The sequence below is a fragment of the Amblyomma americanum genome, chromosome 7, assembly GCF_052857255.1.
Source record: "Amblyomma americanum isolate KBUSLIRL-KWMA chromosome 7, ASM5285725v1, whole genome shotgun sequence".
NCBI classification, from domain to species: domain Eukaryota; kingdom Metazoa; phylum Arthropoda; class Arachnida; order Ixodida; family Ixodidae; genus Amblyomma; species Amblyomma americanum.
This window is the reverse complement of record NC_135503.1, coordinates 9,634,724-9,660,079: the sequence shown is the minus strand read 5'-3', so window position 1 is coordinate 9,660,079 and position 25,356 is coordinate 9,634,724. Positions and strand designations below refer to the sequence as shown.

Here is a 25,356-nt window from a genome sequence, read left to right as displayed (position 1 = left end):
GTTGTTCCGTGTTTTCTTTTTGTGTTTTTGTCTGGTTATTTTTCAACTTTGTTTGCCGACTGCGCAAACAAGCACGTGCGCCAACATCTATTTTTGGCTGGCTTCATCTATTGCAGCGAACCCTAGACTTCAAATTGGATTTCTTTAAGTTGTCACACTGAGTTCACTTTTGCATTTTTTTTTTAATTTCGTTTCTTTTTTGCCCAACGTGCCCTCGATGCAGGTTTGTTGTCTACTATATGGCGCAAGCTCAATCTGTGGGGTGAATTTGAGGCCAGTTGTTTTCGTCATTGTTGTGTAGCGGTAGTAAGCGCCTTTGTGTTTTTCACTATTCTTTCTCGTCATTTTTGTTTGATCGAGCTGTTTTTTGAACATCGATTAAATTACTAATATACCAGATATGGCGTACTTCCCCCAAAAGTACAGCTCTGATGGTTGATTACAGCTTTTTTAATTGCGAACGCTTTTACTTTGCCAATAGGCAAACTCAAAGCGAGGAACAAAATTAGTTGTGAAATTCACCTTATTTTCGCACTCCATATTGGCTTCGTATAGCGTACATTTTAAAGCAACGAAAGATCCTCGTTATCCACCGACTGGATCGAGGCAGTGGAGAAGTCGCACATTGGAAGGGGTGGTAGCAAGATATGGCAAGCCTCGTCCAGCTTCTTCTAGAAGGGCGAGTGCGTTTGTTGGTCTCAAGAGACAGTTATCCTACTAACGATGTGAGCACAGACACAGCCGTCGGGACGACATTTGGGTTGTGTTATTAGATACGGAAGCGGTTTATTTGAGGGCGGACGGAACTTCAGCAAGCAAATTAAGTAACGCCTCAATCCTATAGCGAACACTTCGACCAGTGGACTACTCTTTGTCTGGACAAGGGAGGCTATCATCGGCAGAGGTTATATAGGTCCTCACTCCAAGGACGGGTGACCGGAGTGAGAATGAAGGCCAGGGAAAAAGAAATGTGCGGTGTGAAAAGTGTTGGCAGGCGACGCACTTGGCAATGGGCGCATTACTCCGCCGGTAGGTGGAGGTGGTCACCTTCGCTAATAGGCCTAACGTGGGAGCTCACTTAGTACCCTTCAGTCTTTTCAGATTATTTGCAGCTTTATTTTTAATTCCTTATTTCGATCAACAAAACCTATTCCATTCCTTTTCGCTTGTTTGTAGCTTTTGTTCGCCTCGGAAGTTCACATTATCGTCCGCTTAGTATTCAAAAACATTCCTACACGTCTAGCGGGATCTGAAACGTGTTAAATACAGCCAGGGTTAACGTTAAAAGACAAATGAGCAGCGTGGGAGAGCGAACAAACACGGTTTACGAATATAATAGCTCTAATCAACAAGATACGGACATGGGCCTAACATGACATAATGAATGGTCCCTTAACGTAGCGGTGTTGATTATCAAAAGCGAAGGAAGGCGGGAAGAGAAGATAGTGGGATTTGCCTGATAGGGTGGCTGCAAATGGCAAAGGAAAGGGACAAAAAGTAGGCTGTGGCAACCTAAAAGACTGAAAAATAATAAGGTCCTGTCCAAGGGACAAAAACTACTGCGGGACTGTAAAAAGAATGAAAAATAAAGTGTCCCTGCCCGTGTCAAAGGGACAAAAGCTATTGTGGGACGATATAAAGAACGAAAAATTAAGTGCCCCTGCCACATGGCCAAAGGGACCGTTAGAAAGAGTATACGTGACGTGAATGATCATGCTCATGATGGTGATAACAATTATGATGATGATGATGATGATGATGATGATGATGATAGCCGCGGTGTAGTGTTGCTAATCATAAGATTGCTTCGGAGATATTTAAGTGCTGTTAGCCCTAACGCCAGCAGTTTTCTTGTGCAAAACAGTGGTGCTGCGTAAATTTTTGTCTTTTAACGAGAACCATTTCGTTAAAAAGAAGCACTAAAGAAATGAAAAAATTCAGCATTACTCAGAAAAGCAGTGAAATTGATATTCCAACATATGGCACACATACGAGGCTGTGAACGCTTCCAGAGCTAACAAAATCTAGTCATCGGATACGTTTTTAGACATAAACGAGAGTGAAAACACTGCTCATTCATCTATGAGATCTGTAAAGCTTCAAGATGGAATTCGCTTTGCAGTGGCTCGCACTTGAACACGTTAGTCTGCACACTTAAACTGGTGTGCCCCTCAGCAGGTGTAAGCAATATTTGCGACAGCTTATTTGCTTAATGATTTTACTCCGCCCCAGGTTTTGTCGAGTCGGGCAGAACGGAATGTGACGGAGGAACGAAGATAGGAGATAAGAGAACCGAGATGGTGCGCGTGCCTTCGTAGGATTTCTTCTTGCCCACATTCGTTTCGGTACATCTCGCTCACGCACCGGCGCACGACTTCGCACCAGTACGTGCGGCTGCCACTAGGGTCCGAAGACGGGCTTTTCCCTGATATGTTTTTTTGACCCAGTCCTTGTTTTTTAACCAGTCCTGCACCTCGTTCTGGAAGCTGCCATTCTTTTCTCGAACCCACGCTGGCTGCAATCCTCTGTTCTAGCCGAAACGAAGCCCTTTAGCGCAGCCCAGAATCGCCAGGCGGTTAAGCAAGGACAACACCTGGCCGTTCAACTCTGAACTTAGTTACGTAACTCACAGCGAATGCTCGCGAGCGAGCCTCGAGTTACTTCAAGCACTTGCTCTGTTTTTTTTCTTTCTTTTCTATTTCAGCTACTAAAGACTACCGGCGCAGTTTTTCATTATGTCTAGAGTAGTGCTGGCCGAGTGTCGAACAGCGCCAGAACTCACGTTAGCGAAGCCCCACGGCCAATGCGTAACGGGCTAACTTTAGACGGTCGGCGCGCTTTTCACTCTGAAGAACAGGGCGGGCGAATAACTTCGCGGTGACGACGACTTGCACAACCTCAGGCCGAGGGTTTTGAACTCATGGCCTGGTATACAAGGGCGATTTATTATTAAGCCCGCATAACCTGAGTGCCGCCAACATCCGCTAGGTGGTGCTAGCGTCGTCGTCGGCTGTGGTGACGCGGTTATCTCACGGCCATGCTTCATGAAGGTGCGCAACCTTTGACGGGCCTGCCCCAAGAGCAAAAGGCTCTGCCTTGGCCCCACGAAGGGCGAGGAGGCTCTTTGTCGGCACGTCCCGCATCTCGGAGGCTTCTTCTCCTCACAGAGACCTCATTGTGATTCGCGAGCACGCCTCCGAAAGCCTTGGCCGCCGGGTCTGACCGTACACGCGCGCGTTGCAAGGGTCACGCGCGTCCGCCCAGCCCGGTGCACTTCGCAAGGGCTTCTCGTTTTTCTGTTGCTGCTGCAAGGCATTCATCTGTAAATACAAAGGGCCGCCCACCGAGTGTGCGTTCTGCGCGGCTATATCGACGTCTTGGAATGGCCACGGTGGCGCGACGTGTGACGTGTCCTGATGTCTCGGCGGCGGAACCCGATCAAAGAATGCTCGGCTTCCACTGACATCATGTCGCCATTGCTACCGCCATTCGACCGTGGGTGCATTTCGTTTTCGACCGCCCGAACAGGACGTCAGACAGGGGGCGCTGCATTGTTGGCCCCAGGAATATTTATATGCCGGCGGACACTGTTCGTCGGAGTTGCAAGTTGCGTGCAGTGCGCAAAATAGGAACCCTCTGTTATTTTACTCCTCCACCGACCCGGATTGTTTTGAAGTGCTTTGTGCAGGGACATTCTCCGTAGTACTAGTCGTGATGACGTGTGTCTTTCATCGTTATTTTATTGGCCAAGTATCAGCTTATCATTTCAGCCTCTCGAAGCGCCCTAGTCACTAGGCAACTTGTTTGGTAGTTTCTTTTTAAGTGTATTTTTTTGGTGTACGGAAAAAGTTAAGCCGTATGCAGATGGGCAGCCTAGAATGCGGTGTTTCATAAAGCAAGAATATACTAGCTTTGGTGCTAAAAGCCGCAATGAATACAGAATTCTGGCGAGCATGTTTCCCTGTATTCAGCACGCACCTTAAAGGACGGATCTGCGGCAAGATAATCTCGCGCTGTCTATTCCTACAACTGCCACAACTCTTCGACATCTTTATCGGCTTTTTCAAGGTTTGCGGACGCAAGGCCAAGGTACGCTAAAGAACAGTCTTAACATTTCTCTTTCCTGTGCCATTTTGAAATGCGCATTGTATGGAACAATAAGCCGATAACGACAGCACTTTCTCATCGCCGATCTCCGTGACTGTTTATCAACATAATACTCCATTGGTCTTGAACGGTTTAGAGATGTACCGCTCACGAATGCTGAGTACCTTTGGCCGAGCCTAGTGCGTCGCACTGTTCCCGAAAGAGGCATTTCGTCCATGTCAATCAAACGCCAAATGCGCAACCTGTCTGCGGACAAATCACGCGGAAAGAACTGACGGCCACAATCTGCGCTTCCACCGAGGTCAGCCACGTGGTGTACCGCATGAAACCAGCCGATTTGCCTGCGATGTACCGGACTGCCGGAAAACAAAGCGCAGTTGCCACCCCCTCCCACCCTCTCGCCCAAACACACGCAAGAAAAGCAAACAATACCATCTCGGCACGGTACAGAGCCCTGATTAGATGCGTCTCGTCCGGCAACCATTTGTGCGAGTGGTTTGCCCAAACTGTATTTGCGACAGCCGTAACTAAGGCTTCCCGCTTTTCGAATACAAAGGAGAAATATGCTCGACTGATGTTGCATTAGCCGCCAAGTTATTGAGGCCACACACGCGAAGGTACTTAGAGGGGCAACGTCAAAGACCTCCTCTGTCTACCTAAGTGCGCTCAGTTTAGCTCTCTCTCTCTCTCTCTCTCTCTCTCTCTCTATATATATATATATATATATATATATATATATATATATATATATATATATATATATATATATATATATATATATATATATATAGGCGAGCTAAGCACACAGTGTTTGCGTGTCCTCTGCTCGGGCGATTCAGAGAGTGGTCAATGCTATCATGAGTTGCTGACGTTATATTTTTACTTTTTTTTTCGAAATCGCATCAGTACATGCATTTGCGAGAGACGCGACAGTGTACGCCTTTGTGGCTCGTGGTTTGCCAATCGCTCCTTGCTTGTGGCACGCAACGCACTTCAGCCGAGCTGAGTTCTTGTTCGTTTCAAGCCGTATACGTTTCTGCCGTTTCGGGGAGAGAAAATTCTTTGCCGTCCCAGCGTTGCCTCGCGCCGGAAAAAGCAGTGTGCGCTCGGCTAAAGCGCAGGCATTCGCTGCTATTATACCCCTGTTTCTGTTCCCACTGCGTTCCGTTTATAACACAGGCACTTGCGTACTGTCAGACGGGCTATTAATAAGATGAGTGTCAGACACTGATGTTATTGCATCCGTCTTGAGATGCAGTCCAAAGACCATTAATGACATTTATATTACAGATACCTTGGCAACGTGCTGTAGAAATAGCGTTTTTCTTCGTGACAGAGCAAGGGGAGGGAACATAAGGAGAGAATGGGACAGTGAAAACTCACAAATAAATAGATTTTCTTATATATAATGTGGGCGTTGTAAATGTGACTTATCTATTATCTGATATTTTCACGATCTTTGTTTAGTTAGAAACATTTTATCTCCTTATAATTAGAAGCTTGGTTGGTCGGTTGGTCAGCAAATTAATGAAAAAATTTCTTTCTGGTCTTCTGCGTTTCGAGGACTGTTGGCTATAGAAAACATACCCTATAATTTCCTTGGTTTCGGTGACTACTGGCTTTCTTCACACGCACACACGCACGTGTGCGTGCGTGTTTTTTTTTCGCATGATTCAAAAGGAAAGCAGCGTTCCCATCATGAGTTCGTCTGCCTGATTATTTCCCCCTGGAGCAGGACACGCCGCGGATGATGAAAGGATCGAACAAGGCTGTGATCCACGGCGACCACGGATGATGACATCGGGTCGCGCGCATCACTTATGCACGAAGCTGGGGAGATGAGGAGACGCGCTGCTGTGCGAGGAGTCCTGTCGTATGGCGCCTGCTATCTCCCTCCGCCCGCTGATCGGTTGCCGGAGAAGAAGATGGATGCGCGACTCTGCGCCTGAGTCAGGGACGGGGCTCGACCTGTGCCGTTACTATAGCCGCGAAGGAGCCCCCTGCAGGGCGGCTGCATCCTCCATCGTCGAACAGGAGAGCGCCCACTGAGTTCAAGAAGTCGGCCCGGGAAGGGCAGGTGAGAGGACAGTGAGCCTTCTTTGCTTTACACGAGTTTAATATTTTGTCAGACTCAGAGGGAAGGGAGAAGTAAGAAATAAGAGCACTCAAAGATTCGAAAACTCCACTGTGCTTTCCAAAGAAAAAGCACCGTTAGCACTGGCGCCCTGGGACGCACGCCGAACATAGATCACGGAGGAGTGGCAATTATGTACTAGCAGAGAAGAATGGTTCCCTTCGTTTTCAAAGTTTTTTCTGCGGCAGTTCGCTTTCACACTAGAAAGCAGCTGGAAGTTTGGGTTTCTTGCACGCTCCTCAGGGACATCTGATTATTTCATTCAGGACGGAACTTTGTGTAAGTCTGCTTGTTTTTCTACAAATCACTTGGTATAATCCTTTCTTCTTGGAGTAAAACCTTTGTTAATCTTCGAGACTATTATTCGCGTACGCCCGTATATAGGCGCGTCCCTAAGCGAGTTGGACACGGGCACTTCTTATCACGATTGTTAATGGAAACAACCGTGACAACGGAACAAGAACAAACAACATTTTTCGTTATTAAGGAAAATAAATCTGCAGGACCAAGTGCTCGTACACCTTAACAGCAACAAGTTCACAGCAATTCCGCTAGGAAAGAGCCTATTACAAGGAGCATGATTGCCATCACTCTGAGTTCAGCGGAACGTTTCGTAGTGTCTAAGTCCTGGAGGAGCCGAGTATCTCTAACAAATATATAGAAACTAAGGCTAAAACCGACGTTCGAAAAATACAGGAAGCCAGAGCGACCGCATCCTCCCACGAGGGCACAGAGTAGACGCATGCAGGGCAGAGAACATTACTGGTACCCACCCAACTTGCTCTTCCATTCGCGCCACAGCAGCTGCAGCGGAGATCACCCTAATTAGCGATTCACGACCACGCCGCGGCAAACTGCGGCTGCGGGCGCAACGCAACAGGCTGCATTCATTCCAGCGCCGCCGGAGCGGCTTATTGCTCGGGCCAAACGAGCCGCCACAGTTCGCCGTGCCAGAGCTCGTTGGGCGCCGGAGACAATCCCACTCTGCGCGGCGGAATAAACGGCCGAGTAGGCCGATAAGGGTTCCCTGCGAAAGGGGAGGGCCGGTAGGGAAGCGACAGAGGGGGAATGCAACTTGCATTGAGCCACTGCACAGGCGCCAGTTTGGTGAGCGAAGAAGAAGTGGGAACTGAAGAACAAAGCACGCGAGTGGGCAGAGGATGTGGACAACAAGCGTATCTCCACGAGCGTGCGCGTGCACTAGTCAGCAGCGAAATCGGCCGGTTCTCGACCAACGCAGGACGGAATGCCACCGCTAATGCTAGGCTACGGTGATGCTGCTGCTGCTGCTGCTACCGCTACTTGCACACTCCAATTTATCCATTTATTTTTATCTTTTTACTTCATCCTTCCTTGCTCACACTGCACACCTTCCCTCCTCTCTCTCTCTGTCCCGAGAGGAGAACGCTGTAAGTGTGCGCGTGTCTGTGCCACGATCGCTCCTCAGCCGTCTTATCGGCCCTCTCGGCGAGGCACTCTCGGCGCACGGCAGCTGCGGGGGACACCTGTGCGTGCTCCCTCTTTAACGCTGATCTCCTTTTCTCATTCCTTCTTACTCGCACCACTGTTCTCGAGGTTCTTCTCATTGGCCGCGGAACGAATGAAAGCGCAACTCATCGTGGCCGGGTCGTTCTTTATTTACCCTCCTTTACCCTCCCAGTGTATAACGCCCTGCAGCAGCGGAAAGAGAATGGACCCAATCCCGCGCCCCGCACGCCGTCTGGTAGCGCGTTCGCCACAGGGAGGCGCCACTCGTCTTCCCGCGAATGGATATACACCGGGCGTCTTTATCTGCCTCGATCTGGCCCCAAGGCGCAGCGCACTGTGTCTCTCGTAGCCCCACACTTCGCCACGCTATCTCGTCTCGCGTCAGAAAAACGTAAAGCGAGAAAAACCTTCTCTTCTCCTTACTCAGCCTTCCCAAGCTGTAGCCCCGAAGTGGCGCCCTCTCTACGCGTGCCGTACATCTCTTGTTTGCTGGCCTCCTCTTACCCCCTTCCTCTTTGCGTCCCTTTCACCCCCGTCGGGCCCCATCTGTGCGCGGCGCGGCCTCCAGCGTTTCTCTTCCGACACACCCACTCCGCATCTTCCGCAATGCGGGCCCTGATTTAAACATGGGCCTCGTTTCTCTTGGTTTGTTCAAATTAACGGACGCCTCGAAAGCGGCGGCCGACCCTGCTCGTCCGTTGGCGCGCGATGCAGATTTATGCATGACAGCCATTCTCCTGGTGAGTGCGCGCGCGAAAACGCGGGAAAGGTTTCCCCACGAGCGGGTGGGCGATTTGTGCGCCTGTAGCTCTCGAGCTTATACTGCGGCTGTTTGCATTGCATTGTGGGATCGCTGCTGCTGCTGCTGCTGCTCCCAGGAACGCTGGGAGCGCTTGGGAGGCAAAAACAAGGCGGTAGACTTGATGTCCGCGAAGCGCTGACTCGTCTCGCTTTGACTTGGGCACAGAATGACCGCAATGGAAACGCCTACGCGCTCCTTCCTCTAGGGAAATTGTTGGCGAAAGTTGGTCTCGCTAAAACCCGTACAGCGCATTGCGAAGCTAGGAAAACCATTGGACAGACAGCAAGTTGAGTTGAAAATGCTATTCGGGCTTCTTAACTCTTCGAGATTTAGTGGCGCCTTGGGTTCCTCACAGGTGAAAAACTTAATGGGTCTGGTGCCGGCTTTACACGAAGCTCCCTGCAAGCGGACGAACTTAGTGAACTCGGCTCGGATCAGCTGACGCCAGGTTTAGCTTGAACAATACTGCGCACTCTGATGAAGATCAGAATGCGCGAAGACTACATAAAGGCGAATGAAGATGGCCAATCCCCCCCCTCCCCCCCCCCCCCCCCCCCTCGTGGGGATGTGCCATTGCTTCAGAAGCAACAACAACGACATGTGCTGTTGTGGCTCTGTGATTTAGGTTCTCGACGGGTTTTATCCCGCCCGCGGCGGCCGCATTTCGATGGAGCAGAAATGTTAGGGTGTCCGTGTACTGTGCGATGTCAGTGCACGTTAATGAACCCCATGTAGTCCGAAATTAACCCGAGCCCTCCACTAAGGCGTCCCCTATACACTGATTTGCTTTGGATTGTTTTTTTAAAGCGAAATTTATTGCCCCAGGGCATCAATGATGGGTGAAGGTGTGATGAATGATGTAGTAGATATTAAATGAATGGAAAAAGGTTAGCTGATTTGATGAAGTCCAGTAAAGAACGATGGTACGGTCCCTGCGTCCAGGCAATGTACGAAGCAGTTTTGCTTGGTGAAAGACCTGCTACCATCAGGCGCCGAACCCTCGTAGGCTTGAGAGCTGGGCAGTCCCACAGTAAGTGATGAATGTCGGCCTCAATGTCCTCGTGTTTACATATCGGACACTCTGGCCGAGGAAACATTTCTCGATACTGAGGCCACTTCCGAGTGATGGCTGGTGTGAGGGCAACGCCGACCCGGATCCTCCTAAGCGCAACCTCCTCTGCACGGGTTAAACGTTCATAAATCAAACGTCTATAAATATGGACAACAGCAACATATAAATATGCGAATTCTGTAGCATAGAGTACGCTGCCGCAGTCCACAGAGTGCCTGGCATGTGTCGAGTTTACCAAAGCTTACTCTAGCTACACGTCTTCACGCGCAATGGTTCTGCACATGAGGACGACTGAACAAACATTCAAGTCTAACAGAACGAACCTCCAAACTTCGAAACCACCAAATTTAGTTATTAAACGCGTTTTTTTTCACTGCATACCACCTTGCTACAGCACTTGAAGCGGGTTTGGTGCTCTTATCCTGAACTGGACCAATCCAGAATATTAATTGAGAAACAAGAGTGCTCATAATAGAGAACACAGATTGCTCACTTGAAACTTAAGGGCGAATTTACGAAGATTTTCCACGTACATCGCTCCAAGGGAGGCAAGGGCCGTGTATAATCACCTTCGTAACCCAGCAACGAACTGATGCCAACCAATCACATGCTGAACTTCAGGGCTGACAGCCTTGAGAATTATGCAGCTTTTTCGGGTATAGGGAAAATTTATGAAACGACCTTTCATGCGCTCAAGAATGAGGAAGAAATTTTTCAGCACAACACCAGGATTTTTTTTTGTCCTCTACCAAAAACCAAACATGCCATAATTTTTGCGTATTCATGCAAACAGAAGCATATGTAACTAGGGTTGATGTATGTACCAACACACGAGAAGGTCAATACAAAGTCAAGCATTTTGAGTCGACGTTGCGAAAAGTGTCGTGTGTCTTTCTGCTTTGCGTTCCCTCTTTAAATAAAGGTTTTGACGGCTGCTATGCACTGCAATGACCATGTACGAACGTTCTCACGCCGATAACTTTATGATCCCTTCTCGAACTCCTGAGGGTTAAGGACCAAAACTTTTCTCGCATGAGTGCGACCTGACATTTAAACCCGTTCTGTGCAGTCTTGCTAACTGCTTCCACTCAGAGGCCGCATTTTTCCTCATTGTCTTCCAGATTTATTATGCTGCCCATATATCATTGGCTGCCTGTGACTGCGGGACTGCGATACTGCAAGCAACGACATTCTCGGGTAAAATCGGAGGCTGAAAAATGACGAGGAGGCAGAAGAATGAATTCCAGGAAGACTCGTCTGACAATTCCCCCTTCTAACTATGTCTCAAGTCCAACATTGAACCTGGGTGCGTGTGCATGCATATGCTGTCTTAAGTCATACCTTACATGCCCCGACCTCCCTCTCACCTAGCTTATGAAGGACGTCACTCTTTGCAACTGACGGAATGTGCGCACGACGCTCTGTGTGGGCCGTTCAGTATATATATATATATATATATATATATATATATATATATATATATATATATATATATATATATATATATATATATATATATATATATATATATATATATATATATATATATATATATATATATATATATATATATATATATGAGTTTCACTGCACTGACGATTTGTACGCATTAAAACAATGCCGAGTAGAATATTTGTTCAGATAAGGCGTGCCGCAATAGCTCAATTAGCACGAGTTATGTTATTCTACGTATTGAACAATATGAAGAATAAAATAGGGCGCTCTTAAATGTATAAACAGAAACGCCGGAGTCGCCGAGGTTGTCGCCTTATTGAAGTTAAATGACAACAACAAAAATCTATTAAATGGATGTCCTCGCTCGCAGCAATATTCATTTTCAAACGAGAATATATTACCGGCGCGGGAAATTAGCGAAGATCTCGACAGAGATCGGCGCGTTATCGCAACCTCGCTGGGCGTAATTATTGGACGCGTGGATAAAACATTCATTCTGTTTCTCCTCTTGAGTTCGAAAGGACTTTGAATACTTTTTAACGTCGTGATACGGGTTCGTGATGGCAGGCGGGTTGGTTCCGAGCGGCCCATTAATGAATGAAAGAAAGAAAGAATGAAGTACATCTGCGAGGAGCTAGCGATGGCAACAATATCGAAAGCAGTTGTGACGTCAGCGAGAAAGTTCTTTCGCCCGCGGCACGTGTCTATGGAGGACATTAGGCACTGGCTGTTTCTCTGCTCTATAAGAGTAGGAGTAGGAATGGTGGGCTATACATGTATGGAGCGGAAGGCTGTCTATCTCAACATACAACATTGAGCTACAGTATTAAAGCACAATCAATGCCTGGAGGAACCACTCCATGATTGCAAACTCGATGCCACAGCTTTTAGAATTCAGTGGCGAGACTTCAGTGATATGAAAGACATTATCTTGTCCGGCGAGTAACCCAAATAACGACAATTTTGCCTCGCTTTATACACTGTATGAGTGCTGTTTCAATTGAAGTGCTTGCCAACTACATGCAACGCTCTTGTAGAACACTATTGCACCTGCAGAACAGCCTGCTTGCATTCATGTGAGGAGATAAGAGTGAAACTCTTTTACTGCTTATTAGCATCTCTTTGTCTCCAGTGTTTATCTCCGGTACGTTCAGGTTTCCATAAAGGAGCCGACCAGGTGTTCAAAAAGTAGTAGCCTCACTATGCCAGGCCGCACCAGCAGGATGTGAGCCTACGAATGCTACGAAGCATCGAACCACCTGTAATATATGCACGGTACCTCAAAAACGAGGACAGCCATTTCAATCAGGCAAAAAGCGTTCCCATACCCCTGAGTCTGTTTGGTGCAAATTCATGTTCAGCCTGCAACAGAAGTGGATCGATAATATTTTATTTTTCGGTCGACACAGTCGCTATGCAGATATCGTACCACCCACAAAAGCTGATTTTCTTTCGTGCACCGTTCTACAGCCCGCATTTTTTTTTTACTTCAATACAGAGCGCTGAGAAGAAGTGCCTTTGTCGTTGCTACCGCCGGGAAAGTAAGAGCAGTCGCAATCGACGGCAGAGTTTGAACTCCGAACACAGGGAGAGTGGCTTTCGTAGAACTGGGGATTCGCGTAGCCCGTAGAGCGTGTGCGTTGCAGCAGTTCGTGTGCCCTCTTTGTCACTGTCATCAGATTTCTATAAACTGTAACAATTATTTTCGAATTAAAAGCGTCCAGACTAAAGGCCTCCTTTGCGCTTTTAATTAGCCCATTCCGTGTTCTTTTCTCGCACTGTCTTTGACACATTTGTTTGTGCATTTTTAAACGCGGACAATGCCGTTCGGTGTCTGTCACAAACACAGTGCCTAACTGTCCGCCTTCTGATGGAATAATAATAATAATAATAACTGGTTTTTTCGGGGAAAGGAAATGACGCAGTATCTGTCTCATATATTGTTGGACACCTGAACCGCGCCGTAAGGGAAGGGATAAAGGAGGGAGTGAAAGAAGAAAGGAAGAGTAGGTGCCGTAGTGGAGGGCTCCGGAATAATTTTGACCACCTGGGGATCTTTAACGTGCACTGACATCGCACAGCACACGGGCGCCTTAGCGTTTTTGATGGAACAGAGCATGAACGCTGATTTCCCATAGCACATAGCAGTGCCAACTCTCGTGACGTCAACTCCGAAAGCAACGTGTGTGAAACAATACAAAAGCAAAAGGAGGCTTCACTGCCATTGCAGTGTGCCAAGTTCATCGGTGTGGGGCGCAATGACCACGGCCGTCCGCTCTGTTCGCCCCTGGGGCTCCTCTGGCCGCGCCGAACGATTCCCGCTGTTAATCCCAGGGTGCGTCGGAGACACGTCGTTACGGCGGCTGCACAAAGGAGTTGATGGGAACGACACTTCGGGGACGCGGACCGGACGGACCCATTGGCGAAGCGCCCCGCGTTGCCGGACACGACCCTTCGCGACGCGGTGGCGGCAGAAATCGCGATCCATGAAGAAGCCCGCAGACTTGGCGCCGGGCGCTGCAGTCGCCCAGCGGGATTGAGAATGGTGCGCGGATGAAGACATTCGTTTTGGCGATGTGACTGCCGCAGTTCAGTGGACACGCCGCGAGCTAGCTTAATTGGAGGGACAGAATTAGGGAGGCAATTTTTCATTTGTCCGGATTACTGAAATGAGGGAAGCGTACGCGGTATAATGCGCTGAGGGGTGCGTCGACCCGGGGAATTGCCCGCCTGCTGTTGGCGTAGCGGAGACTTTTTATACGGGCTAAAGCAGTAGGACTAAGTGTAACATTTGTGGCGCTGGTATCGAGAATAAATGGGCGGACGCGTGGGCGAAGCAGGCCGCCATTTATTGAAAAGAAGCCAAGATGTAGCGTTAGGCAGTAATTAGGGTGTGTTATCGACAATACGAGCGCAGTTCTCAAAACCCCTTCAATAAATCAACGAAGACTCCAGAAGGAAAATGGTAACGGCCCTTTATACACTTACATGGATCAATACACATGGATCAATACTTGCATCACTGAACGAACCTATCTTACACTCACAAAAATTATATATGCGTTTATAACGTTCATATATAAATTTATAACGCACCGTGGTAAAGAAGTTTCTTGTGATCAGTCCAAAGGCAGAACACAGCGCGCAAAACGCACCAGCATGCGACTTACCACAAAAAAGACAATGCTTCATAAAAGTGAAAGGTACACGTGTCACAATCTATCAAACGTGAGCACGTTTCGCCGAGAGTTGTCCACTGTATCCGCGTTTGAATGGCAAAAACCAAGGGACGCCCTCTCCGTACCTTCCACGTAATACGACATGGTGTGGACATCCCGGCTTGCTGTCACAGCATTCCAGCGTTCAGAATCTAAAAACTCTCTTGTTCGCGATTGAAGGCTCCCTCCTCATGTTGCTCGTGTTTACACCGTAACCAATAGGCAACCTTGGCATTAAAAGCTTCTTTGAAGCGCACGACGACGGAACCGGAATCCGAATTTCCTGTTCGCTTGCTACGTCAAAAACGTTCTCATACATCGGCAGGAGACAAAAGCGAACGCCCCGCTCCATCTTTTTATACTCTTCGCGCTATCGCACCAACTGAAATTTCAATTCCCAGCAAAGATCATTACCCTTTCTTTTCCTTTTCCACTTTCGCGCTTTTAGCGATTGCGGAGGCGTGGTTTACGTACTCTTCTCGCTTTGTTACATGCGATACAAATGGCTCGACAAATCTGCGAAACAATAAAAACCAGACGCAGATGCCGGAGGAGTCGTTTAGAACTTGTTTGATGCTAACAGGCTCCTTTCGATTGGTGCACATATGTATATATACATTTTTGTTTTCCTTTTGTTTTCATGACGTTCGGCCCCGAAGCGGCAGCACGCTAACGACCGTCAGGCTCAAGTGATACTCGGAAATCACGCGACGGGGAAACCTCGAGATTTTAGGGCGGAATGACGTCAAATTACGCGTATTTGCAGCGCCTATACGACGAAGCAATGAAGACCTACTAAACTATTGTGATGGCGCAGTGGGTGCGTTTCTAGTGCAAGAAAAACGCTCGTGCTTATTATGAAATGGCTCTTTTAAGCAACTTGTTTTGAAATGAGTAATCTCTTCAACTTTTAAACATCATCTGCAATCCTCTCCTACGTGTCATAGGTTCTGTTTACTCTGAGTAAAAACCAGTTTTTTTTTTTTCATATTCACTCGACAGCAGCACTGCGAGGAACGGCTTGTTAAATGGAACAAACCCGAAGCTTCGGTTCTTCGTGGACTGAATTTTAGTTGTTATTCCTATTGCTTGTTATACGTTATACGTAGGTCCATTTCTCTGTCACAACAAAATGATCGGTTTACAACAACTCAAATAATTAAACCACGCTTTGTCCTTCTTTCATAATGCACGACAGTGTGTCGCCAACACCGCTAAGACTAGTTTCACCCATAAGCTCTCGTCTATTCTCTGATAAGCAATCGTAGCTGTCTCTCTTAAAGCCAATAGCGCTTCTTCCTACAATACCGTCCTGAACACTATACAACTAAGCCGTTGCTGCCTGAATGTTCTATAACCGCGTGATTGCCAGATTGGACCATATTTTCTTGTTAGAATTTTTGCTGTCTCCTCGTGATTTCTTTATAGAAAGTATCAGGTATCTTTTCAATTAAGGATCGACTTTGCTTCGTGTGTTTTCGTTTTGCATCGTGCGCATCGGTTTGAGCACAGCTCTGAAATAGTTTTTAGTTTTCACCGCTTCATATTGGCTGACATCAATATTAAACGTCTTTCTGGATGTAAATCTGGTTCATTCAAGCCAGCTCATGTCAGGAAATCATTTTTACGTCCCACACACAGCGGAAACAAATCCTGTTTAGTAACTCAGATCCCGGAAATCCACAATGGACGCTGAAGCCAGGCGTGCCCTCTGGGAATCTATCCAGCTACATTGTAGATTTCGTCGAAACGGTTATGACAGGGACCTTGATCTGTGAAAGAGAAAGGAATAAATAAAAGTAAGGGGGGGGGGGGGGCATAGGCTTACGCGACGTGAGCTTGTAAACTACAGAACAACTCACTTGGTAAAGGCGAAAGCTGGTCGTTCAAGCGCACGCACCAGATCGTATAGCCACGCCAGCCTCGGGGAAACTAATGGTCAAATGTTGCTTCCAGTGCTCCCATTGTTTACGCCCACGGCAGTTTACTCGTCGTATGACAGGTTAGGCGGGGGTGTCAACGTGGAAAACAAGACTTGCAGCCTTCAGAAGCGCCTTGCGTCGAAGCTCGTAACAGGATGTGCGGATGCCCACGACGTCCCAGCTAGTACACAGTTTCCCCTCTATGCGTAGCTTCCCCAACATCGCCCGCCTGAACGAAGAGGAACCGCGACCGAGCGGAGCGGTATGCAACGCGGAAACACCAGAGCCATCTGCCGGTTCTTTCTTCCCTTCGCTCCTCCTGTTTTCCTGGTGTTTACGTTTTTATTTCTTTCATTTTCTTGACGGTTTGGGAAGGGGAGGGGGGGTTGGCGGTTGTTCTTACTAAGCGGCTAAGACCATTCAGAAACGGGTAAGAATAATGGGGAAAGAATGATAGAGCGGGGAGTTGGAGGAATAAGGGGGAGAACTGGGGGAGGGGAGAAGATTGTTCTCTATAGAACTGTTGCTACTGCGGCGCGATCAATAATTTGTCGTCCTAATGACCCGCGACTCGGCTTTGTTTCCTTTTCTGGTCTCCCACCGTCGCCTGAATGAGATGAAAAACAAGTCGGCGGGGAGAAAAATATATAGAAACAGCTCCGCGATAGAAGAGCCTGCCATTACTGTTGCGAGCGCTTTCCGTTCCTTTTTAGGCGACCCCGCGTTCTTTGCTGATTCCTCGGCGTTTCTGTCGCTACCTTGTCAGAAGTGGGTACGAACCATTATTTGCAGAACATATTTTATCGTTTCTTTTTTTTTTAGGGCAGCGCTGATGATTGTCGTCGTAAAGTGCTGCTGGAAAGTTGTGGAAAAAAACTGCCTGTTGCGATCGTGTCACGTGTAACTAAATCCGCTAAATTGATGTCGATCAAGGTGTTGACTTTTGCCTCATCCGCAAATCTAGTTTTGCGCTGATATTTTTCTTTCACGTGCTGGCGGGCAGTGCAGTATGTGATGCGTGTTACGGCAGCGCTTCGCAGGGCTACGTTATCGTGTGACGAGTGGCATGTTTGCCTTGTCACAGAGAGAACTGGAGTCTCAAAATAGCAAGGAAATATCCTAGCACGCACTTAAAACTCGAGATGCCCTCTTCAAGAGTAGTAGCGCAACAAATTAAAAAAAAAATCTTCTATGTGCAATTTTCTCTGACCCCCGGCACTATCAATAAGGTGAGTTTTTTCCACGGCCGTTTTTGTGTTCAAATCTGTAGCGGAAGTGTATTCTTTTCTTTGCTTGAATATACGGTGAAAACACGAAATTTCGTGTCGTTTTGTTTTTTCTTCTCCATGCGCCAGATGCCGCCCTCTTGAATTATCATCCTCTAGAACCCAACTTTCTCCAGCGTCTGTTGCGGTCTGATAAGCACCAACGTTGATAATTCTGTCGTGAGATGAAGCTTTTCGCTACACAACGGCTCTACCTACCCTGTTTTGCACAATCTAGTTCTATTTCTCGTGGGCTGTTAATATAACTTGACATATGCGCTGACGATCGTTATCAGCCTAAGGGCGTCCGCTGAAGAACAGACGCCTCCCCTTATCTCTCCGATTAACGATGTCCTGTGCCAGCTGCGCCCACTTGATCCCCGCCGTCAGACAGACAGACGCAGATGGCAGTCTGTATTAACAAACTGAGTTCTTTTTCTGGTTTGAAGCCTCAGTTTTGCGCTTCTAGTCATCAGGCTATTGATATTCAAAGCAGATGCATATTCTGTGTTGAAACTTCGCGGCATAATCTCGCTCTGTATATTTTGTTTCGATAATTCAATTTTTTACTGCGTACAGGTGGTCCAGGTTTCATATTACTGATGATGATAATAATGACAACAACGACAGCCTATACGGTCTCTTCAAAAGAAGCTTACAACCATCATTTTTTCACCCTTGAGGGAAACAGTTCCAACAGAGGGCCCTGTGTAAGAAGGTCTTTTCCTGATCAGCACGAACTCCTTTTCCTGCCTCTAGTGTTCTCAGAAAGACGCCCTTGGTGCGGCCATATCTTTCTGTTCAAACACTGCAAAGGTGTAAAAGAAGAAAGGAGGAAAATTCAGAACAATCAGCATTTGTCTCCACTCTTGCATTCGCTGCGATGCTGGTGCCTTTCGCAACGGCTTTCAGACACCAAGGCTTTTCTGGTCAGCTTGCCTCCGTGTGCTCCGCATCCGTGCGCGGAGAGCTAAGGATTTCGCCGATGCTACGCACGCACAATGCGGGCGGTCTTTTATGTGCACCCAAGAACACGCTGTTCGCTCTCCTTGTTAGCGACGATGAAGACGAAGAAGAAAAAAAGAAAGAACGGTCACTTGTCGCACTCTGGGTCGGCTTTCCTTGAGAACAAAGAACTGCCCCGAGATGTATCGAGAGGAAGGTGGGATGGTCCATTCTGTTCGTGGTCTCCAGGGTTGTCAGCTGTGGAGCGATTCACGCGTCGTTTTTAGGCTGATTTTCTTCGCTTCGCGCTTAGCTGTATATGTGACAAGTCCCTGGCACAGTGCCTTGAGGCAGTGGAGAGAAGTGGAGCAAATAGTGGATTGGGAGTCTGATCCGGTGAGCCCAGCTGACATTTTTCTATAATAAGGAAGAATAATGGACATCGACTTGGCATAGACTTTTCTTTAGGTCGCAGACAGATTGCAATGGAGAGAAAACAAGAAAAAATATTTCTTTGTTTTTCTGTGCCCGCACAGAGGCTGTCGGAAATGCGTAAGACACTTGATGCGAGTGCGAATCTGCCTCGGGGCTCTCCTCTGCGGGCCCCTGTTACTAGGGAAATAGAGTGACTAGTAAGTAGAAAAGGTTTTTTTTTTTCCTGTTTTATGTTCGAGATGATCTAAAACATTTACAGCAAAACTCTGATCTCACCACTGAACTGGCCTGCATGGAAACTTTTGAGAAAGGCTGCTTGCTCTTAAGCCGAGAGTTATTTTGTCCGTCCTTGGCAAAGGCAGGCAAAGAAAAAAAACTCGGCCTTCGATTTAAAGCTAAGGTTAGAAGCCTGGAAAATTTGAAAATCTCGAAGTTTCTTGTTTTCATATCGACCGATAAGTTTCAAACCGCGCGAGTGAGGGTGACAAAAGAATCTATAATTGAAAGGTGCCGTGATGTCCACAACCGTAAAAACACAATTATAGTGACAGCGGTGCCTTGCGCTTTCATTGGAGTACAGAACCTGAAAATCGGCGAAGTCAAAACATTTTCGCGAGAAACGGGTGCAGTAATGGTACAGCAAGCAGGTATGTCAGACACAATAACGGCTGAAATGCTTATTTTTGCTGAGCGGTGTGCAACTGTACGAGTACGTACACAACCAACTTCGCCTGATCTTTTCCTCGTTACTCCCCACCGCAGCCAGACGCCGCAATAATTTCGCGTCTTATCTTAATTAGATGCGCCTCCTAGAGAAATAAAAGCCACTAAGCTGCAATGTCGACTCACGGCCTGGCGGGGAATTAACCAGGTCACGCTGACCCACTGCTCCAGATTCGGAACAAAGCTCCGATCCAGCCCCAGCGCCTGCCTTACTTCCCGAATGGCTGCAATGAACGCAGTAATGCGGGGCCGCACAACTTCTCCTAATTACGTCCTTGTAAATTTTCCAGCGCCGTGTAGTTGTTTTAAGTTCTGGTGGGCTGTCACTGCACGAAACACTGCCCAGAACCATTGTTGCTTTTGTGCAATTTTGGCTGTGTATTATGCATTGGGGCACAAAAGCTGGTCGAACCATTTTTTTATATGTTTCCCAGTCAAATCTGCGCTCTTTATCTGCGTTCGCTTCACTTTGACACATAACGTGGGCCAGAGTGGCGCGGAAAATAGCTGGGCGCTCCAGTTTAAAGATTGAGAGAATGCGTCATATGATATTGTGTGTTTCTTGTAATGATTGTCCTTGAACATCTGCACACATCAGAAAGAGGCAAGCCATTATATATATATATATATATATATATATATATATATATATATTAGTGATTGAATCATGTATTATGACAATTTTTAGCTGGTTGCCTTACTGTTATTGACTGCAGTAAGCACTACCTGCCTGAAATATTCAGATACACCGATCTTGTGACTCTAGCTATCGTGCACTTTGGTAAAGATTCTCTTCCCTCACTCTGACCGCTTTATTTCGTGCGATTGGAGAGGCGTACTATCGTGAGCAAAACTGAAAGATGCCCTCCTCGTGTTGTGAACTTTGCCGTTCTGCATGGGGGCGCCACCTCATGAAGTGCCCATGGCGTCGAGGCTGTCCCAGTGCGCTGGCCTTGACACCAGGAGTTCTTCATCAGGTGGCGCCCCCAATAAGAACGGCAAAGTTTGGAACACGAGCAGGGGAGGTCTGTGTAAAAACAAAATAAATTATGGCAGAAAGGCGGTTAGGATCAGGCGCAGATCATTAATGTCTGCCATTGCAATGCTGATGGCTTTGGACGCTGTCGATTCATCTTTCTCATTTTTGGATATAGACTTAGGACGCTCGTTGGCGGAGGGCAACCGTGTAAGGAGATTCGCTGAGCGGGATTTTGTGAGTGCAGATTAGGAAAAAAAAGTCTGCGAAATGCAGTTGTTGGCGGCGGTTGGGCTCTTGTGTAAAGTAGCCAACGAGAGAAAAATCAAAACATCGGTGTGATGGCCATCTCCTATATGTAGAAATGGAGTATGGTCTTCAAAAGCTCTGCTGTTCTTCAGTTTTCATTACATTGTCAAGTGTACGCTTGATCGCGGCTGCGACACATTTTGAGAGGCGTTGCCAAGAATTTCTTCTGGACGTTGAACTTATCCGACTATCTACAAGTGACATTTCTTCCCGGTATCCGCCAACATCTTATGCTTAAGAGCGTTCTGGGAAGGACCAGCACGAAAGCCTTACGGAATCAAATTACAGACTGAACATGAACCCAACATTCGCAAACTGCACGTGCGTAAGTATTGCGAATGTCGACGCTCTTTCTGCCTGTTATTATCGAAAGAACGCCAACAAATTTTGGCTTATGCGGCCTTTCTATAGTGCGTTTGTATTCTCGGTCACGTGACATGACAGGCAAAACAATCTTGAAGATATGGCGGGGAAACTGACCCTGAGGGCAGTGGCCATTTTAATGTATAAATTTTAGAGTATCGCGCAAGAATATAAAATGCTTGCAGTGACTGAACAATAACTGCACACAAGCAATGAGGGAGCACATTTAGGGCACCTACTATAGCTCTCTAAGCCTATGGTGAACTTTTTTCAAATCCAAGCTCGTTCCTCCATCATTACAATTACATTCAGCTTTCGCTAGCTTTATACCGTTATTTGAAGCAGGAGGCTTGCGGTTCACGAAACTATATCTCTCACCCGTTCTAAGCTTTCGAGAGTGCCTGCTTTTTGTTCAAAGCCGTTAGGACGGGTACCTTCCTTTAAGAGAAAAAAGTTATTAATCTCGCATAATAACGCGACCAATAACCTGATATTCATCATAATTACAAATAAAATAATTAGATATTTTAGATGAAATAGTGGTGCGCTCAATACAAAAATTTACTTAAACGCTGCCGCATGCGGTAATTGCCAGTGTATGAGCGCACCCAAACTTCAACAGCAGGGTGGAACTTTTCGGCGCGACTGTAGGCGATTAAGGGAAGATAAAAATTGGAGTTTTGGACCATAACGGGGGTGCTGTGGTTTGAAACGCCAAAGAATAAATTGCATCATAAATAAGGAAATTGAGTGCGAATAATAAAGCAAAGAAACAAAGTTGTCATTTGTCTACAAAAAAAAAACTTTCGATCAGAGTCATTCGAATTGTATTTTTTTAGCTATACTACATATTGTGCGATTTTTTCCTAATTTAATCAGATGATAATTATTATTGCATCACATTCGTTATTGTCAGTGTCGCAAGTACCTTGTAAAATACCTCTGGTTTATTCTTTTTCTCATCCATCTTTTCACTGTAAAAGGTTTTCATTCTTATCATTTTTTAAGCAGCAGCGCAGCTGGATATTGGTCCCACGCAAAAAAGAAATAGAAACCAAATTAGCTACTGTCCCTCCACCGTTTTTCTTTTTTTTTTTTGCTACCGGGTGATTAAGCTTTGCCACATCAAGGCTCTATGAGTGGCAAAGCCCACTTTACAAAACCCGCCTTTTCTTTATTTTATGGGCGATGTACGTAACCGAGCGCAAAATTTCCCCTGTGTTCTGTAGAAAAAGTATAGAAAAATAAACAATTGGGGAGCTTCAAGGTCGCCGCATATTCTGTCTTCTCACAAGCAAAAGTAGTCTGTGCCTGGTGCACGCGCCTCTGCATGACAACGTAAGGTTTGAGGTGCATATAACTGAACGATGCGATGCTGGCTCCGCGTTCAAGAAAAATACATGAATTTACGCTTGATTAAACTTGAAAACATGCAGTTTAATCCTCCTAGCGTCAGCCTACAAGCGTAAAATAACGTCAACAAATGTGGTATGTCGATGTATTGACGTACCAAAGCAGTGCGAACAATAAGACTGCTTTAGGCATCTATCAACTGTGCCATTGAGAACGTGGGAACTGGGGAAAGCGACCGAATTACCCGGCACATTTTTATAACAAAGCGATGAGCAACTAACGCTCTGCCTTATCTGGCAAAGGACCAATAACAGTTAATGTCCCGACATTCAAGAAGCGAGAAAGAGAAATGGCTCGGCTCCAACAGCACTGCTCGAGCGATGTTATCCGCGAGTTTAAGAAATTTGTGGGTGTCTCACTCAGCTTATTCTTCTGTGACAGAAAGTCATTGTGGCTCTGAATTTACATGCTATCGTGTCTAGAGAATACTTTGTACTTAATATTTTGAGGCAAACAAGCTGATAAAACGTGTGTGCCAGTCTAGACATAATGGGCACGATACGAATGAGTCATATTGTGGTAAGCGCATAAAATTCAGACTAATTGATTGATAGAAAAGTTTGCAGATCCTTAAAACGAGGTCCTGAACAAAGAAGGAGAACGTCCTCTCGCTTGATTTTTTTTTCCAAAATGTCAACAGGCTAGCTATTTGTTCGACAGTCAGATTCCCTGTAACAGGCTTGCAAAAAGAAAGGTAATGCACACTACTGGCGCGTTTCGGTTCAGTCTTACTTGAACCAAATCTCTCTCTCTCTCTCTCTCTCTTTTGCTACACTTAGTTGCACTCTTTTCGTCGAGCTTCTGTACGGTCTAAGGATCAAAGTCAGCCTTTTCGTTGCGCTCTAGATAAATCTTTATGGAACTGTTGCCTGTTGCTTCTCGAAGTGCCAAAGACTGTCGCTGGCCACTCCTGCTGGCGTCGTACCGCTCTCATTTTCTCGGTGTCACACGGTGCACTCACCGATCTGCGGAACGTCGTACTGCCTGGCTCCCCGCGGAGACCTGACCGACTGTTGTGCCTTAGAGGAGGCTCCGGCGTCGGCGTGCGCCACTTCGCCGGGTGCTTCGGGGTTGCCGGCCTTGGAGCCGGCCTTGGCGGAAGAGCCCGTCGACGAAGAGGAACCGGGGCCCAGGGAGGACCCTGCCTTGGCCATGGCTACGGGGCCCGCCCTCGCCTGGCGCTGTAGCAGCGCCGCCGGCCTCCACCACAGCGCCTGGCGCATGGTCGACGGCGAGCCGATCCTGGCCGCCTCGCAACCGCACAGCCACAGGGCTCCCAGGAGCATCAAGCAGAGACGCATGGCGAGTATCCGTTCAGCAAACGGCGGCGGCGACGCAAGCACTGCTTTCAAAGGCGCGAATTCCCCGCTGCAGCGACAGGTGGCCAAGTCCGGTTCAGTCCGGTTGAGGACGACGCCCGGTTGCGGTCTCGTTGGCGGAGGTCGGGCACCGGTGTCCGTCACAAATGCTGCTTCTTTCTCAGCGCCCGGCGGTGTCTTCCTCGCGGGTACAGAATCCTCGCCACCGGCTGAAGAAGAGCACGATCGTCGAACGGGACGGCCGACTGTGGTGGCGGAGTAAGAGAGAGGGGGGCGGTGTGACAAACAAAATAAAGACACGCGCAGCCGCAGGCTAGTTAGGCGGCAGCGCGCTCAGCCGCGGCGCCCCGAGGCAGCAGAGGGTAGCCGAACGGCTCCGGCGCGACGAGCATGGTGGCGGTGGGGTAGTCGGCTTCCCGCTCTCGAGTACTTGGGAGGGACAGCACACACACTGCTCGCGGAGCGACACACGCGGTGTGTGGTCGGCTGCGGCGCGGCTATTTCATTCTGGCTCGCGCCTACACACGGGGAGAGAGGTCCAGGGCGCCCTAAGTCCTCCGCGCCTTTCTCCCGCGCGCGCCGAGGGGGCGGTCGGCGGTTGCGAGCCGCGCGTTCAACGCATGCGCGCGCCCGTCCACTGGCAAATCGGAGCCCCCAGAGCCGATGACGTCCGCAGCGCCGAGCACGCGGACTTACTGCTCCCCTGCCGGGAAATGTTCGTTTTTTTCATTTCCCTTTTCCTTTTCTCCCTTTGCTCCCTCTTCTGTCTGTGATCGGGGGCGCGCGCTACAGGAAGGGGGGTGTCTACGTCTGTGCGTTCTCGGCGCGGCGCGCGACTACGTCGGGACTTCTTAGTCCGCCCAGAATGCGTTGGTTGCTTTCTTTTATTCCGTACTTTTTGAGGGACACGCTCTTCCTTTGTACTGATCACTGGCTGAGTTTTTTGGGAGCCCGCGAGGTCCTTGATCGTGTTCGAGGTCTGTAACTGTCTGCTTTCCTCCTAGTTTCTTTTGCGTCGCCTCTTCAGCCATTTTCTTCACAAACATTGTCCGGAAGGTTCGCGCCTCAGGGGTCTCGGGGGGTTTCGGCCGCCCCAACATTTTTGCATCTCAGGCCAGCGCTTCTACGCTGGGCACCTTTTAGAAAGCGGTACCCTTTATTCTCGAAAATCCCTCACCCACCGGAGATCCCAGGTTCGCCTTTTTGTCTTTCCTCATTCGGCGAAGCGACGCAAGAAGTTACGCACAAATTTAGGAACGCGCGTCTTCTCTGTTTTGCACCGCTAATCCAAAAATAAACAAACGAAGAATACGCGACGACCGGGACTGAGAATGCCGTAAAAGCTTCTCAGCATTCTGCCTCACAGACTACTGTCGCAGCCATTTACCCTACCCGGAAGAGCCGCTATCA

The 25,356-nt window shown here is 47.9% G+C and overlaps 1 protein-coding gene across 1 annotated transcript in view; it reads right to left on the bottom strand.

The window, feature by feature from the left end:
• The window catches only part of jeb (low-density lipoprotein receptor domain-containing jelly belly protein), a 144,811-nt gene extending 120,293 nt beyond the window's left edge, over positions 1-24,518 (bottom strand). Inside the window, exon 1 of the mRNA XM_077631024.1 lies at positions 23,589-24,518. Coding sequence (XP_077487150.1) covers positions 23,589-23,928 — 340 coding nt within the window. The 5' untranslated portion in view covers positions 23,929-24,518. The remainder of the gene's footprint in view (positions 1-23,588) is intronic.
• Between the last annotated feature and the right edge of the window lie 838 nt (positions 24,519-25,356).